Source organism: Tympanuchus pallidicinctus, unplaced genomic scaffold, assembly GCF_026119805.1.
Source record: "Tympanuchus pallidicinctus isolate F22 unplaced genomic scaffold, pur_lepc_1.0 scaffold38, whole genome shotgun sequence".
Classification (NCBI taxonomy): domain Eukaryota; kingdom Metazoa; phylum Chordata; class Aves; order Galliformes; family Phasianidae; genus Tympanuchus; species Tympanuchus pallidicinctus.
The window spans coordinates 737,681-753,743 of NW_026294756.1; the positions used below are offsets into that span (position 1 = coordinate 737,681).

General features: G+C 53.1%; 1 protein-coding gene across 3 annotated transcripts in view; it reads right to left on the reverse strand.

Moving 5' to 3' along the window:
* Window positions 1–1,150: 1,150 nt before the first annotated feature.
* CRTC1 (CREB regulated transcription coactivator 1) overlaps window positions 1,151–16,063 on the reverse strand; it is a 38,765-nt gene continuing 23,852 nt past the window's right edge. For 2 of the 3 annotated variants that reach the window (XM_052699698.1, XM_052699699.1), the window contains 5 exons: window positions 15,732–15,989; window positions 14,042–14,143; window positions 10,371–10,457; window positions 9,564–9,744; window positions 1,151–8,900 (listed from right to left, as the gene is read on the reverse strand). In XM_052699698.1, the coding sequence (XP_052555658.1) occupies window positions 8,689–8,900; window positions 9,564–9,744; window positions 10,371–10,457; window positions 14,042–14,143; window positions 15,732–15,989 (840 nt within the window). In that variant the 3' untranslated portion in view covers window positions 1,151–8,688. The remainder of the gene's footprint in view (window positions 8,901–9,563; window positions 9,745–10,370; window positions 10,458–14,041; window positions 14,144–15,731; window positions 15,990–16,063) is intronic. The other variant, XM_052699701.1, reaches the window with a different exon arrangement.

Consider the following 16,063-nt stretch of genomic DNA (forward strand, 5'->3'; position numbering starts at 1 on the left):
TTTTTCCTCTTCTGAAACTTTTCCATTACTGATACATAAGAAAGAAACCCTCAAAAGCTGAATGCGAGAGGATGGCTGGAGAGCCTCAGCTGAATTAATGGTTCTGTTAGCAATATGAATACACAGGGAGAGTTTTTTCAGTCAAGAAGCTTCCTCTAGCGAGCCCATCCCACCTCGTTCTTGCAGATAAGCAGCAGCTGATTTCAGAATGATAAGCAGAGGCCTTGCACTCAGTTTGTGTTACGACACCGTGCCAGAACTCCAAGGAGCAGCCGAGGACGAGGGAAAGCTGAAGCCATCCCTACTAAGAGGGGCTCACGTGGGCTGGGTGCAGCAGAGGCTCACAAAGGGCTTCTGCAGTTGGTAAGCTGGAAAGTCTGAAGTCCTGCAGTTCTGAGGTCTCAGTCTCGTCCAGCTCAACAGTTACCAAGCAGCATTAAAAAACAAAGGCCCCGTTTTGCTAGATGATTCATGCAAGCAGCTCACACCAGTTATAGTGAAACTTACGGGTTCATCAGAAAGGCAGCTCCTGCTGAACACTTCACTGCAGTTTTGTAAGCTAGAATGAGGCTGCATGGCAAACGCTGCTCCTGGTTACCATCCAGTGCAGCTTCTGTGACATGGTACCAAACGAGCAAGGTGTGAGCAGAGCTTTCCTCCTGCAAAGCTCGTGGCTAAAAGCACGTCTCACCAAGCCCAGGTCTGCGCAGCACAGCGGAGTTGAGTTCACACTCAGAGGCAGCAGCACGAGCAGAGATGTGCAGGAAGAACCCACTGGTGTAAGTGGCCCTAAAGGCTGCTGGCTGATCGCAGCGCTTGCAGGACATCTCCATCCACCATTGCAAGGTTGTCACAAAGACACACACTGAGTTTTCCTCCTTCCACAGGCAGCCATGCAAATGAGCCCAAATTACAGCCAGCCCCAATTATACACAGCAGCTCTCAGTGCTCCAGGAATGCTCCGTAGCTTCTAAGAAACCACTTCCAGCACGGCGTGGCCACAGGTGGTGCACAGATTTGTTTTCCATAGCTGTCAGAAGCCAACTAACCCAAATGTTTCGCTGTTTGTTTGTAAACACCAACAGACCGACAGTGGAAACCTTCAGACCAAAAAGCAAACAAGGAACACAACAAGAAAAAGCAAAGCAGCCAGAGACAAAAACATTTCAACTTTTATTACATTTCATTTACAAATAATGCAAAGATACAAAGACAAAAGCCTTCACACAAAAAAGAAAAGGTTGAAAAGAATGTACATTTAGTTGAGCTGCTTTTTCACATCATTTCTCAGATTGCAAACACTTAAAGCCAACTTCAGTTTTCCACTTTACCTATAGAAAAAACACAATAAATAAAACTTTTATGTCGCAGGGACAATTTTTCCAGCGTTCCTGTGCCACCAACACTGTAGCTGAATATAGGATTGCATATATCAGTGAAATAATCCACAAATTAGTTTAATAGAAAAAGTTAACTTGTAAAGAACAGTATATTATACTGTCTCTGAAAATGCATAAATCTGACGTTTTTTTCCCAAGCTCAACGAACGACATAAAGTTGTTTTTAGCTGCCAGTCTGTGAGAGAAGCTGCCAAAAGCAGCTGTATTTAATTTGATTAAAATCCAACCTCCCCTCCTAAGCACTGTCACATTGAACTTCCACTTCTTCTACGAGGAATCCCTCCACAGATGGGGGCTCTGTTCAGGTAACAAGAAAAAGCTGCTGAAAGTCCTAATTCCTCCCAAAAGAAAACCTCAGCATCTACTGCCTTATTAGTTAATAGCTGGCTGGAATACAATATTTCAATTGCTACGCTGCATAATGCTGAGCAGAGATCAGTGGATGTGCGGCACTGAGATGGTCTGAAGGACGCCCAGGATCAGTGAGTGCTGCAGTGCTGCTGAAACAAACCCTGCCCCCGGCGCCCAGCTCCATCCGCCTCACCAGCAACTTCATGCTCATCAGCTCCACCTGCTCATCTTCCCTGCGTTTCAAGTCTGCTGGATCTCCAGGCTGAGCCACGTTAACCCTTTCCTGCCAGACAGAGCCTTGGAACATCGCACGTAAGCGAAGGTTTTCGCTAACTGCTGCTTTTCTGCCTTGACCGAGAGCCGGAGCAGACGGCGCCGCCTTCAACGCTCGCCCTCTGCACAGCAGAGCTCAGCTCCGTTTCTGGACGCTGACGTCCCGTTCCTGAAGGGAACATGGACTCTCCACCTCTACGGCTGCAGAACGCAGTTCTCAAATTGGATTTATGAACTGGATTTTAGAACCTTCTGCCCCTTTTTTTTTCTAAACCACGGCATAAAAACTGTGCTGACCGATGCGCAGGACATGCAAAGGAGCCGTTTGGCCGCACAGACACAGCAGCTCAGAAGGCAGAACGAGATCAGCACTGTGAGCAGAGCCTATCAGAGCCAGCAGCACATCTGCTTTCTGCTGGACCCACAGATGTGGCGCACCCAGAACCTGCCCCCCTTCCAAAGGTTCGGTCGGTGCTATTCCCAATACAAACCCCTTTGCACGAGCTGAAGCTTCATCCCAGACCTCCCCTCACCAAGCGTCAGTGGTGACAATTTAAGCTTCTATTGCACATTCAGCTGCAGGATGGACCGACCTGCACAGGTCTCCGATGGAGCAGGGGGAGATCTGTGCCCACTCTGCAGCCCTCAATTCCCACGCAGAGCTGCGTGCTGCATCTGCTCCATCCGCCCGCGTTTGTTTGTTGAAGGCTATTCTAAAGCGGGCCAGGAGATGAAACCTGGATCATATTGGTTTAACTGTGTCCCCCCAAAGCCTCCTGGGGTTACGTAAACGTGGAGTAGAAGAGCACAGTGTCGCAGGTCAGCGCTCTGCTCTCCAGCACACAAACACCCCTGGTCCCCATTGCTGCGAGGCCACCTCGCTCTCATTTGCCACACTCAAACTAAGAAAGACACCACAAAACGGGATCCAACGTGTGTTAACAACCCAATGACTTCAACAGAAAAAAAGCCACGCCGACAGGAACGTGTCTGCTAAGCCACAGCTGGGGGAGGGCCGGGCGCTTCTGCTTCTTTTGAATTTGCTCATTACAGGGGGGTGGGTGGCACGGACAGACAGACAGCGTTCCTCCAAACAGCATCCGGACGAGCTCAAAAACACAACAAAGCAGCGAAACGCAGCACAGCTCCAGTCTATGGTGGGAGGTGACCTGGCTGCCACTCCTCAGCAGCTCAGCGCTGCTCAGTCCCAACCATCGGCTCAAAGCAAAGGAAAATTCATCAGGACCAACACAGCACAGACAGAACCCAGCGCCCGCCCCGACCCTGGCAGGCAGCAGCAGAACCTCTTCAAAGCAGCCAACAATTGGTGACAGCTGAGATATCAACACGTCCACACCAAAACATGCCCTACAACGTGTGCCCTGCTTCAGTGACGGAGCACGAGAAGGGAAAGCGATGGCAGAACAAAAGCGGTCTGTGCCAGCACAGTGCCACAGCATCACTCATCAAAACCCATCAAACCCATCGGCTCTGTTGGAACACAGCAGCAGCCACGAAGGGGAAACAGCATCTGTCTGCACAGTTACATCGTAAAAGAAAAAAAGGGGAGATTGAGGAATTTGTATGAGCTGAAGGCAGGAAAATTAAGGAGTAAAACAGTCAAACCTATCATCTCCACTGCCATCCTATCATCTGCTGTAAGAGCCGTCTGAGGTGCTGTCACTGCTGTGTCTCACTTGTGTGACAATGATGGCAGAAATGCCATCAGAAGAGCAGTGAGGAAAACACCTCAGATCCCACAGAGATCCGTCCCTGCAGCCCTGCTGGCCGCAGCCGCAGCCCAGCACCGAGGGCTCCCTGCGGACAGGGGGACGCTTGGCAGCAGAACAGAGCCCTGCTCACATCTGTCAGACCTTTCCTCCAAGGCAGAGGCAGAATATGAGAACAAAACGTTGGCTGCTGAATGAACCAAACGGTGCTTTTTGCCAAATCGCTCCGCTTCCTCAACTGGCTCCAGGCTCCTTCCCAGCAGTGCTCACAGCTGCGCCCCCACTGCAGACCAGCGCTGCTCCAGAGCCCTTTGCTACGGCTGAACCCGGAATGCGGTGACTGGGAAGGCTGAAATTCAGAGAGAAGTTCAGAGCTGCCCAACAAATCACCCAGGAAATGGCAGAGGGAGCAACAGCCCGACAGCGAACTCAACGCGCCGGGCCAAGGAGATGCGCTGCACCTGGAACCTGAGGACGGGAGGACGCACAGCCGCCATCCACAAGCAGCTGCAGGGGGAAGCAGACGGCTGCTCCGCTCCTGACTTCTGGTCTCATTACCTTCACCTGCAGAAATCCACAGCGCTCACAGACTCTTCCCATCCCTAAAGCAGAGAACCTGCAACAAGCAAAGAGCGAAGCCATCGCCACCAGCAATGGGAGAGGAGAAGAGAGGAGGGAGAGGCTGCGCTGCTCCCAGGAGAACGCGGGTAAGAGCTCAGCCCAGGCTCCCTGCAGCCACTTCCCACACCTTCCCTTCTGCACCGACTCCCCAGCACTGCTCTGCTACGCGCTGCCCCTCTGACAGCACGGCTCCACCTCCCAAAGAAACCAGGCGGTGCATTTTACCCCTTCAGGCCTTTATTTTGATAAAATCGGTCAAGCCCACATAAGGCAACAGACACCACAGTTCAAACCGCCCCCCTCCCCCGGCGGAAAATAAAATAAATAACACAAATGAAGAGAGTACGTAATGTAGTGTTTCGTTCTGCAGTATAGAAATTCCACACAATGATTCCGTTTAAAAAGGTAAAAATGATTTATAGTACACAGTAATCATGTCATCGTGGTGCCCGCATAGAAAACCGACATGCAATCCATGCCTACACTGCGCAGTATAAATAAGATGCAACTAGAAATACAAAGGACAGGAACACTACAAATCAGCGTTAGGGGTTTTTTTTCCCCCATTTGGGTTTTTTTTGTTGTTGTTTTTCTGTTTTTTAAAAAGAACACAGACGGAACAGACGCTACCTGCGCTCTCACAGCCATCACAGTGACGGGGGCTCTGCTGCCCACAGGAATGCATGCTGTGCTCCCGGCCGGGCTCTGCTCTCTGCACAGGGGGGCATCGGCCCCGGAGCCCCTTTGAAGGGCGCACGCAGCTGGGCTGAGCAGAGCAGAACGCAGAGGGCGGCTCGCTCTCGGTTGGTCCGCAAACACTTTTGCCGAGCGGTTCTCAGGACGCTTCCTCAGAAACCCTTTTGTTTGTTTGTTTCGTAAAGGTAACAAAATACACAAAGGGTCGAAATCCTCCTTCGGTCAACTGACAGCCTCTGTCTGGAACCCCTTCTCCCCCCTCCTCTTTCAAAGAAGAAAAATGGGACCCGCAGGGGTTTTTCTGTACAGAAGGGTTTGCGGCTGAGCGCGGGCGAAGGGCTGCTGCCATGCAAAGCCGGAGCGCGGGGTGGGACGGGGCTGCGCTGCCGCACGGCGCAGGGAGCGGAGCTGAGCCCGAGGAGCCGCCGCAGGACCAGCAGGGCCAGCAGGGCCCCCGCCTGCAGGAGCAGCGCAAACCTGGATTTCTTTTGAAGGTCACAGTATTCCATACACTGAAAGTTCGTTCCTATGGATCCCCCGTTCATTGGCAAACGCAACGGCCCACCTGGGGAGCTCTCTCCACATATTGATATAAAGCACGCTGCGCAGAGGGGCCGGGTTCATTCAGCAGGGACGTTCAGATGGGAACTCCGACCCCACACAGCTTTGGGGTTATTAAACTGAACAAGGTCTAAATGATAGCGGCAGCTTCTTGCTGCACGGCTTCTCCTCCCGCTCTGACATCCGAGGGCAGCAGCTCCCAGCGCTCCCACGTTTGAGCTGAGATCAGAGCTCACAGCTCGTGAACCACAACCACCAACCAGCGCGGCTCCCCTCCGCGTTTCCACCCCCAGCTCCAGGGCTGCTCTCACGCACGCAGTGGCAACGCAGATCAGGAGGGGTGGCAGCCCCTCAGCACAGCGCTCAGTGCTGGGACCTCATCCTCCCCTCCTGCAAGGAAGGAACAAATCCTGCACCTCTCAGCCACGTGGTCCCGAATTTGGACAGTTGCATCCAGATGTGATTTTTGTTGTTGTTGTTGTTTTAAATTAAGGCCATTTTAAATGTCTACTTACAAGTCTAATAAACAAGATCTCTTATATACACGTGTAGTTTAAAAAAAAAAAACCTCAGAAGGTAGCATTTAGCAACAGCTCCCTGTGAAAGTCTCCAGTTAGGAATCTCATCTCCATTCGGAAGTGACTGGTTTTAAAAAAATAGATCACAAACGAGAACCGACATGCAAATGTCTAAGAGTCATTGGAACGAGAGAGCGACACGGACAGGAATCCCACCGAGGAAGGACAGAACTGCAAGGGACACGCGGACGGCGAGAGCAGCTCCCACCTCCCCCCACACCGCACCTCTGCGGCCGCCCCGAAGCAAAGGGCTCCGCAGCAGCGATTTGATGGCACTCCTCCCAGTCGGGGCCACCCTTTGGTTTTCTCACATTGAAAAAAGCATCAGCGACCCGAAATGCGGGCGCTGGGAGTTGGGCGCAGGGCGCGCGTCCCGACAGCCGCTGCTGACAACGGGGGGGATCTTCCAGTTGCAGAGACGGACGCGGGGAAGCGATGGAAAGAAAAACAGGTTTAGTGCAAATGGTCCAAACGAACGGCACCAAGGCGAGCAAACGGCCCGGCACACAGATCCCAGCGGCGGCTCCGCGCTGCAGCGTTTGCACGAATGTCAGGACGGCGTCCCGCCGATTTCTGGAAGCACACAGAAACGTGTATAACTCATTAGGAGCGGGGCAGCCCCCGAGCAGCTCCAAACCCCAACGGGAGCGGGGAGAAGCGCTGCAGGGCTCTGCTCAAAGCCGGCAGCAGCTGGCAATGGACGAAACGCAAAGCTCTGAGTGCACGCAGAGCAGGCCTGGGCTGGGCAGTGCCAGCAAGGAACACGGCTCGTCTGGGAATGGCAACTACAAGGGCTCCTTAATTGAGGTGCTTTAATTTAACGTGGGCCTTCCGCCCCTCCTGCATGGAGCTGCCCCTCGCTGCCTCATTCACCACAGAATGGTTGCTTTGTTAATGACACCTAAATAATGCCAGCTCCTAACCTTGCTGAGGAGGGGCAGGCGCTGAGAGCCCAGCACGGCGCCTCCTTCGCTGTCGCACCAACAGCGCCATAACAGCGCCAGCAGCGATGCTCCCAAAGAACCTTTCAACACATCCTTCCGACCAGGCAGAGCCCTGGAGTGCAGACAGAACCCCTGCAGCTCATCAGCTGCACAGCAGCACGGCCAGCAGGCAGCAAAGGACGCTGTAATGCAGCGCCCAGCCGCACCGCAGCAACGAGGACCAACAGGAGTCACCTGCTGTGGTCACCAGGAGCCCAAGGCGCTGCTGGCGCCGCGCTGCCCGGCTGTGGGGGGGCTGAGCAGATTCACCCCACGCTGAAAGGAGCCCCTGCACCCCGACCGCTCTGCTCCAGCACGGCGGAGGGAACCCTCACCCTCAGCTCCCTGCTGCTCAAGGTCCGTTTAGAATTCCAGTTAGTTAAAAATACCTATATATATATAATATATATAATATATTTCTGGAATAAAAACACAAAAAGATGTACAAGTATTACATAGAGTGCTTCAGTTGGCGGTATGTAGTTCAGCTACTTTGCTAATATCCAAATACTTAAATTAAAAAAAAATAAATCATAAATAACGGTAACAGAATAAGTAATGGATAAGAATAAAAAATAAAACCCAGTTGTGGTGATTTCAGCCGGGCTCTGCTGGAGAAACGCCCCTGTGCTGCCCAGGAGCCCCTCACTGAGCAAAGCCAGACCTCTGCTCTGCGCCTGCCCTCCTGCCTGCCTCCAGCTGCTTCAAAACGCCCCGATCCTCCCTCCGTGCTCATCAAGTAATGAATTATAGTACTTTCTTGTGTGCTCAGAAATGCCATATATATGTATACATATATATAAATATATATATTACATATATATATCTCTTTTTAAATTTTTTTTTTAAGAAAAAAGCTTTGAAAATAGTGTTTACAGTCGCCGGCTGCCAAGGCCGCGGGGCGGCTCCTCCGCGCGCAGTTTGCTCAGGGCAGGGAGGCAGAAGGACGCGAGGAGCCTGCAGACAAACATCGACCAAGGAAGAAGCGCTCGCCCTACGAAGCAGCTGGCACAAAGCAGAGCCACAGCGCGGGAGCTCCCTGCCCCCAGAGATTTGCTTCCCGACGGTGGGGGACGAGGGGGCGCCGCCGGGTGCCTCCCCCCGCTCCGACCACAGCCAGAATTTGGTTCGGTAGAGAGAATCAATTTTCCCTTGGCTGCGGACCCCCCTCGCCTGCCCGGAGCCCCCTTCTAGTGCAAAGGTAAACTGACAACGCCGGAGCTTTGGTGGGGGAGGGGGGACTCTGGAGAGGAGAAGGCTGAGGAAACTCCTTGCTCGTTAATGGCGATGAGTGGACAAGGGGCGAAATACGGCGCGACAGGGAGCGGGGGTCTGCAGCGCTGCAAGCTCAGAACAACAAGCTTTACTCATTGAACACGGTGCGCAGGACGGAGCTCCGGCTCTCGGCAGCCCCGGCTCTGCCACGACTGACCCACGGCCTCTGCTCCGGCTGATCCAGGAACGACCCCCGCTGCCGAGCTCCCGGCGCCCCACGTCACAGCCGGTCCATCCGGAACGTGTCCTCTGTGGCGGGGTCGGTGAGGACCATGTCCGGGTCGTTGAGCATGTGCAGTCCATCCAGGGTTAAAGGGTCAATTTTGAGTTCATCCAAAGGAAACTGGGAATCGGCGTCGAAGCTGACGTCGCCCACTCCTGCCAAAGAGCTGGTCAGTTCTTTCGATAAGCTGGGAGGAGATTCTCCTGTCACTGCGGGGAAGAGGGACAGAAAGGCAGCGGCGTTGGCCTCATGTATCCTCCAGGCACGACATTAAGACACAGCAAAAAAAAAAATACAGAGCCAGCCTGGTGTAATTCCTGAATCATTTACTGAGCTGCAGCTCACACAAATCTGTCCTCGTTTCCAGCCGGATGAACTACAGATCTGTCAGAGCACCTCGATGACACAACACAAAGCAAAACTCATCTAAGTGCATTTGGGGCTACAAAGAGACAACGCTCGGGGCTCCGCTCTCCTTTGCTTTAGGAACAATTAGCTCAGTTTGCATTATTCTCATCAGTATGAGCCCCCAGCTGAAGGATGGATTCAACTCCAGCTTTTTCAGTGACCTATGCAGAAACTGCTTCCAAATGTCCAACTGCGACCAGATTCTCCACCGTATGGAACACTGAAATAATCCCTGCAGGCGAGTTCGGGCAGAGGAAGGAGCTCAGCTCTCGTGGATGCGTGAGCCAGCAGCAGGGCGCTGCGCCGATGGCAGGGATGGAGCAGGAGCCCCACAGCCGGGAACTCAGCGCCGACACGAGCTGAAACCGAGCCCCAAAGAGCAGCGACCCCCAGCTCCTGCCCAGCTCTCCCCAGCCAAGGCAGCACCGCGCAGCCGGGCTCTGCGAAGCGCGGGGTTTGCTCACCTGTCAGGATGATGTTGGGGATGTTCCCGTGGCTGGAGTAGCTGAGCTGCGGCGAGTCCTGCAGGCTGCCGTGGCTGCCGGTGAGGCCCATCATTGCTGCCTGGGAGTAGTTAAGCGTGGAGCAGGGGCTGTACAGGCTGTTGGAACTAATGGCGTTTTCTATCATGTTAAACTGTTCGAGCTGAAGACCAAGGCACAAAGGAATTGTTACTTCCAACCATCGGGAAAGGCAGCAGAAATAACTTACAGAGCTCAAGGATGGGAAGGGGTGTGAAGAAAGGCAGGCAAACAAATTCATCTTTAGGTTTGTTGGTCAAAATATTGGTGCAGCTTCATTTAACTCTCCAGAACACTTCACTGCCAAATTGGGAACGTGGGGAAATGCCAAAATAAAGGCGGCGCTTTCGTGACTGTAAGCGGTAGCTTTAAAACAAAGCAGGAAGGAAGAAGAAACAAAACCAATTCATGCTACCGCCTGGGGCCTCTGCCCACCCAGCACCGCCTCAGAGGCATTTTACCTGGAAGGCATTTTACCTGCTGCCAGAGCCTTGTCATTATTCCTAATCCAATCAACTCGGCAGAACACATTTAGAAACATCTGCTATGTTGGCTCAGAGGGAGGAATGGGGACGGAGAAGTTGGGATGGGGGGAAGACAAGAGATCCCTACGTGTTGCAAAGGGAAAGTAAGAAAGTAAAATTAAAAGGACAGAGCGTGATCTTACACAGAATAACCAGTAGCTGAATTATATTTATTTTAAGCTGAAAGTGGCCAAGACAGCTGAAAGTCGGAGATGAATTTGCTCACCTGATGGGATAGGGCATTAGCCTGCCTAGCTGTCATCTGCTGATCATAATAGGAGTCACCAAATACACTCCCCAGAATGGAAGAATGCTGAAAACAAAACAGAGTCTTTATGGTGCAAAGGTCTCAGACAGAGGAACCCACGGTGTGCAGCGGCCCGAGCCCACGGCCGGCGCCTCCAGCTGGGCGCCGCTCAGCGCTCCCTGCAGAGCCAGCTGCACCACGCAGCCCTGCGAGGGCACAAAGACACGACCAGGGACCCAACAAACTGCCTGGAGGACACACGACACGAAGCTGCTGAGGGACGAATGCAGACGAGCGCGTCGGGCCGCACGAGGAACACGGATCACCGCGACTGCGTGTGAAGGACAGCCTGCGTGCAATGGCGGCCAGCCCCGCAGCACCGCGCCGATCTCCGGCACGGCGCAGCCCTGCAGCCCTGCAGCTCCCTGCCGCAGCCCAGCTGCACTCTGTGCTGCAGCTGCAGATCAGAAGAGCCGCGGCGAAGCACGACCGGCAGCTCTGTGCAAGCAGCCGGGCAGAGCTGCACCCCCTGCTGACTCTGCCGGTTCCTCCAGCAAGATGGAGCGACCAGAGCTGCGGGTCAGCGCTCCAACGCTGCTCAGCACTGCCCTGGAGCTGCCACGAAGCAACGACTCCTGATCCACAACCACCACCAGCCCACGTGGGGACGGGGCTCCGTAAAACTGATCTGTGTGGAGACTCTGCTTAAGCCCTGGGGGGGAAAAGACAACAGAAGATTTCACGTGGCGTTTTCCAGATGCTTTAGCTATGTATCTAGGCTCCGAATCTTCTCCCTGTGAGCACTGGCAGCATGTGATGCTAAGCTACAGCACCAGAGAGGCAATTCAGCTGCAGCAGCACAGGGAGAAGCGCTGAGCACAGCTCAGGGTGCTGGGATGTGGGACGTGTCCCCAACAGCACACAGAACATCTCACATCTCACGCTGCGTCCTCCTCCACCCGCAGCACATCTCAGCTTACCTGCAGGCTGCACGCAAGGAGGGTGAGTTTGGTACAAAACTCCCCACGAGAGGAGAAAAGCAGGAAAGCAGCACTATAATATTCCTTTCAAAGCTAACAAAAGCCATCCTGCCTTCAGGCAGAACCCTTGGCTGTCCCACGAGAGTGTGGCCTCAGGGAAGGAGCGAGAGCTGCCAGATTGCTGTGGCAGGAGATCACAGCAGGATTTCTCCGGAGGAAACGCTCAAACCAAATGGAGCCACTCTTCCTACACAGCCTGAGCCCTGAATACAGACAGAAATAAAGTCCCAACTCACTGCATTCACTTATGATCTGTCACAGCTACGACTGCAGAACTACAATGGGATCTTTGTGACTCAATGCCCTCCTCAGAAAGAGGTGAAAATGGGAAACTGCTGCTCCTGGGAGCGTCCTCCTGTCCTCCCATGCGTCCCACTGCAGCAGCAGGGTGGAATCCAACTGCAGAGTAACAGGCACACGGCGCCTGGTGGCAGAAAGCAAAGCCCTCCTGCAGAAGCTGCACTTGATAACTAAACATGCTCTGCTTCATTACCACACTGATAAGTTGCCTGCTGCCCAGCTATCCTCAGATCAGCACTTCTGTGCTACTCCAACTCAGCCCCGTCCAGCTGACCATCCGTAACCCTGCAGCACAGCAGGACAGACCCCATCCCCTGCGCTGCAGGGCTCTGCGAAGCCTGACGGAGATTTCTGTCTGTTCTGACAGAGGACTGCACTCAGGACACCGCTGCTCAGTGTGAACCAGAGCTGCTCTGGATAACAGCTGTGCTTCCAGCACTGATCCGAGCGCTCCGAGGAGGACGGAGGTCTGGGTATTTTCCTGCCAGCTCCGCCATCTCTTTGGTGCGGAGCTTTAAGCAGGGCGCAACCTCAGACCTTCGCATCCTGCTAAGCGCTGCTCCCATCCCCAAAGCACTGGGAAACACCAAGAACAGGGAACAAACCCGCTTGTGCCAGCCTACATCCAGGCCTGCTAACCAAACTCACAGGCCCACGCTGCTTCTCAGCCCTGAAGCACGCCACTTGTTGCATTTGTAAGCACTGCAACTCCCAGAGGAAATCAACTGGAAATGTCATTACGTCAACACTGCGGAGTCCCGGGATAATTTACTGACAACTCTGTGAAGAACATCTTGCTAACACCATGTCCTACAGAAACGCTAGATGAGGTCTGTTTTGTCAACAGTTCATCTTCTTGGGTTAATGATGTGGTGACTGCAAGGAGAAAAAGAAAACAAAACCACAAACCCCTGGCTTAAATTATTAGCCTAAAAATACATACCATGTATGCAGCATTCAGCCATTCCACTAAAAAATAAAGCAGATTTCTATCTAATTGGAATCGTACGCCAGGTGTTAGAGGAGGAAAGCACGAGCCACTGCCAGTGAAAAGCCATGCACACACAAAGCTGAGAACTACAAGCAGAGCTTTTCAATTTGTGTTGGAACAGGAAGACCTCCAGGTAACAAGCAGACAGCTAAAACACGAGAGCAAATCGATCAAGAGATGTGGAAAGATGAAAAGCAACTTCTGGTGAATGAACCATACGTGGCATGGCACTAACACTGCAGTGGGAAGCTGCAGGATGAGTTGACCTGGAAGTAATGGGAGAAAAAGGAGGGAGTGCTGTCCTGGCTGCACCTCCTTGACTGCACGCTCGTTAGCCAGAGGCAGACAGCTCCACAGCGGGCAGCTCTGCTGCTGGAACCAACCTGCTGCTACTGCTCTGCAGATCCCACTACCTGGGAGCTGCCCCCATAATCACTACCTGCGTTGTTTGCTTTGTTCCTGAGCTGTTTCCTCAGTGACAACAGGCTTCCCCCAAGGGCTACGAGCCTGTGGACCAAACCAAGAGCCACTGAGAAGTCAAAGGGGAAAGAAAAATCACATAATCAAAACTTCCTGGGCTGCACAAGTGCCCTCCAGAGCTGGGAACACACAGCAAGGCTGCCTGCAGCTCTGCTCCTCGTGCCAGCCAGCAAAGTCAAGCTCGCTTGCTTCCTTTGAGGTGCAACAGAACTGCCAGAAAAAAAAAAGTTAACAAGCAATTAAGCAAGGGTTAGGGAAAATGCAGACAGCCCTGACACCCTGCTCTGTGCCGAGCTGACCACTGACCCTCCTGTGGCTGAAGGCAGGGAGAAGGGCAGCTTCTGCTTCAGAACCAGGAAGGGGCAGCACTTACTTAGACAGGATCCTCCTTACAGCCTGAAGCGTGAAATCCTGAAGCAGAAAATGGATTTTCTGCCCCTGTTGTGATGCTCTGTAAGAATTCTGCTCACCTTGTTCCTACAGGTGGGATTTGGGAACGGAGCAGCCCCACAAACTACTCACAAGCACCCCCTCTCCCTGCCACCCTCACCTGCAGCTCCTACACAACACTGCTCATGGGGGGATCTTCCTGCAGCTGCTGTCTGCCCCAAAGCAGTAACTGAGCGTTGCGGTGCCCCAGTAAGCAGCTTGGGTCAATGAAAAGGCAATTCACCAGCTATAGAAAAACTCTGGAACGGAATGAAACCGCACACGAGATGAGACATCAGTAATGCATGAGGCACACACACTCACAGTGAGACAACTATGGGTCAGTAATGGAGAGACTCAACTAAAACAGACACAAGAAGCAAGGCCTGTGGAAGCACAGAGTCCCTTACTTGAGGGGAGCTGCCAGGAGAGAAGCCTTGATTGGAGACAGGAGAGGTGGGAGACTGGTTGGCTGGGGAGCCAGCATTACTGCGGTACTGCTGGAGTGAAGCCTACAGAACAACACAGAATTAGAGACCATGGGCTTGATGGAAGGCTGGAAAATTAGCAACTTTTGGTGAACGCAGCTTGAGGAAGCTGGGAGAAACCGTCCTCTTCAGCACTCGTCAGCTCTACACGGAGGCAAGATTGCTGTGAGTAATGCCACAGGAGGGAGAGCGAAGGGGTGAGCGCGGCACAGACCCTGCGCACGGTGCTGCTGCAGGGCAGCCCAACTCTTCAAATACTTTTTCTTTGTTCAGTTTCCAGCTAAACTCAATTTTGAAAAGTCTGGTAGGTAGCAATGTGGGGAAAAGCAGTCTCAAAATCTCAGCATAACTTCATTTATTCTCTGTTGCGTTCGCCATACACGCACATTCTCACCTCGTGTTTACAACACACTCAGAGTCCGTCTCACATTACTCTGCCCTGTCTGAAATAGCCTGGCTGTGTCACCAAGATGGAAGCCCATGTCTAACCACAAGGACTGAAATCCTCCTCGAAGCTGCTCTGAGCCCAGGACATGCAGCACACGTCGTCTGAGAATTCCCACTGCGTTCTGTGGGCTCACATCAGTGATGCTGACACTGTTCTCAACCTTCCTGACAAAGTCTTTGCAGAGCTTTGCCTTTTTGGTTTTTTGTCACAGAGAATCCCTGACCTGAACAAATTACAGCTCTCCAAAGCACCTGAATAGAACACAGACAGCAAGAACAGCTCTTTGCACAGCACCCTACAAGTTAAGGTGATAAAGAAGTTAAGGATGAGGAAAGCAACACAGAAAGCAGAGAATGGAAATCAGAATCACCTGTCCTGGTAGCCATGTGGGCTTAGAACACTGGGACAGTTCGAGTGCATTGGAATCCTTTCCACCACTGCTTTGTCCTTTCCCTTTAACCCTGGCATGAAAGCAGCTCCTTCCAGGAAGCATTTACCAGCACAGACTGTCAACTTTCCTCCACAAAGCAACCCACAACCTGTGCTCCACCATCACAGACTGAGCTCCTCCTGTTACCCAGCGGCTGCCAGGAGGGTCACACAACCAGACCTGGCAGAGCAGGGCGGTGGGCAGAGCACAGCTGTCCCCAGTTTTTAGGAGTGCAGGTTAGCAGCTTCTGTACCAAAGCCCCACGTGTCCATCGTGCTTTGGCTGTGCACTCATTTAACAGCCTGACAGCCTATCCTTGCAGGACGTGCTGTAGAATCATAGGATGGCTGGGGTTGAAAAGGAGCACAGCGCTCCCCCAGTTCGAACCCCCTGCTGTGTGCAGGTCGCCAACCAGCAGCCCATGCTGCCCAGAGCCACATCCAGCCTGGCCCTGAATGCCTGCAGGGATGGGGATCCACAGCCTCCTTGGGCAGCCTGTGCCAATGAAGCACTACAAGCACTGATATCCACAGTTTGAGCTGGTCTCACCAAACAGAGCTGCAGGGAACACCATGTTAGGAAACTACAGCCACTGAGCACACGCTCTAAAGCCAACTGCTGTCTACAAAGCACCTGAAGGCACATTAAATCGAAGCACTCTCAGTGCATTCAGACTGCACGGCACCACGTTTTCGGGACAGAAGTGCCACATTTCCAGCCCTGCCCCAGCTTACCGAGTTGATGTCTATTCCCATGGACGGCTGGCTCTGGCTCTGGCTGCCCGGAGGAGACTGCGGGATGGTGGAAGGTACTGTGACGGAGAGCGGGGGCAGCTGAGTTCCTCGCTGTAAACCAGAAGTCTGCATTAACGGAGTGTTCTGAGGCAGGCTGCTCACCACCTGGGGCTGCTGCTGCTGCTGGGAAGTCGTCTGGGTAAAAAACGGGTACGGGGGAAGCTGCTGCTCCAGAGACAACGCATCCATCGCCACGGCCTTCAAAAGAAGAATCAGAGTCACCCGGGCTGCCTGGGAACTCCCTCTAATTGTCGGACGCTCCGTCTCCAGGC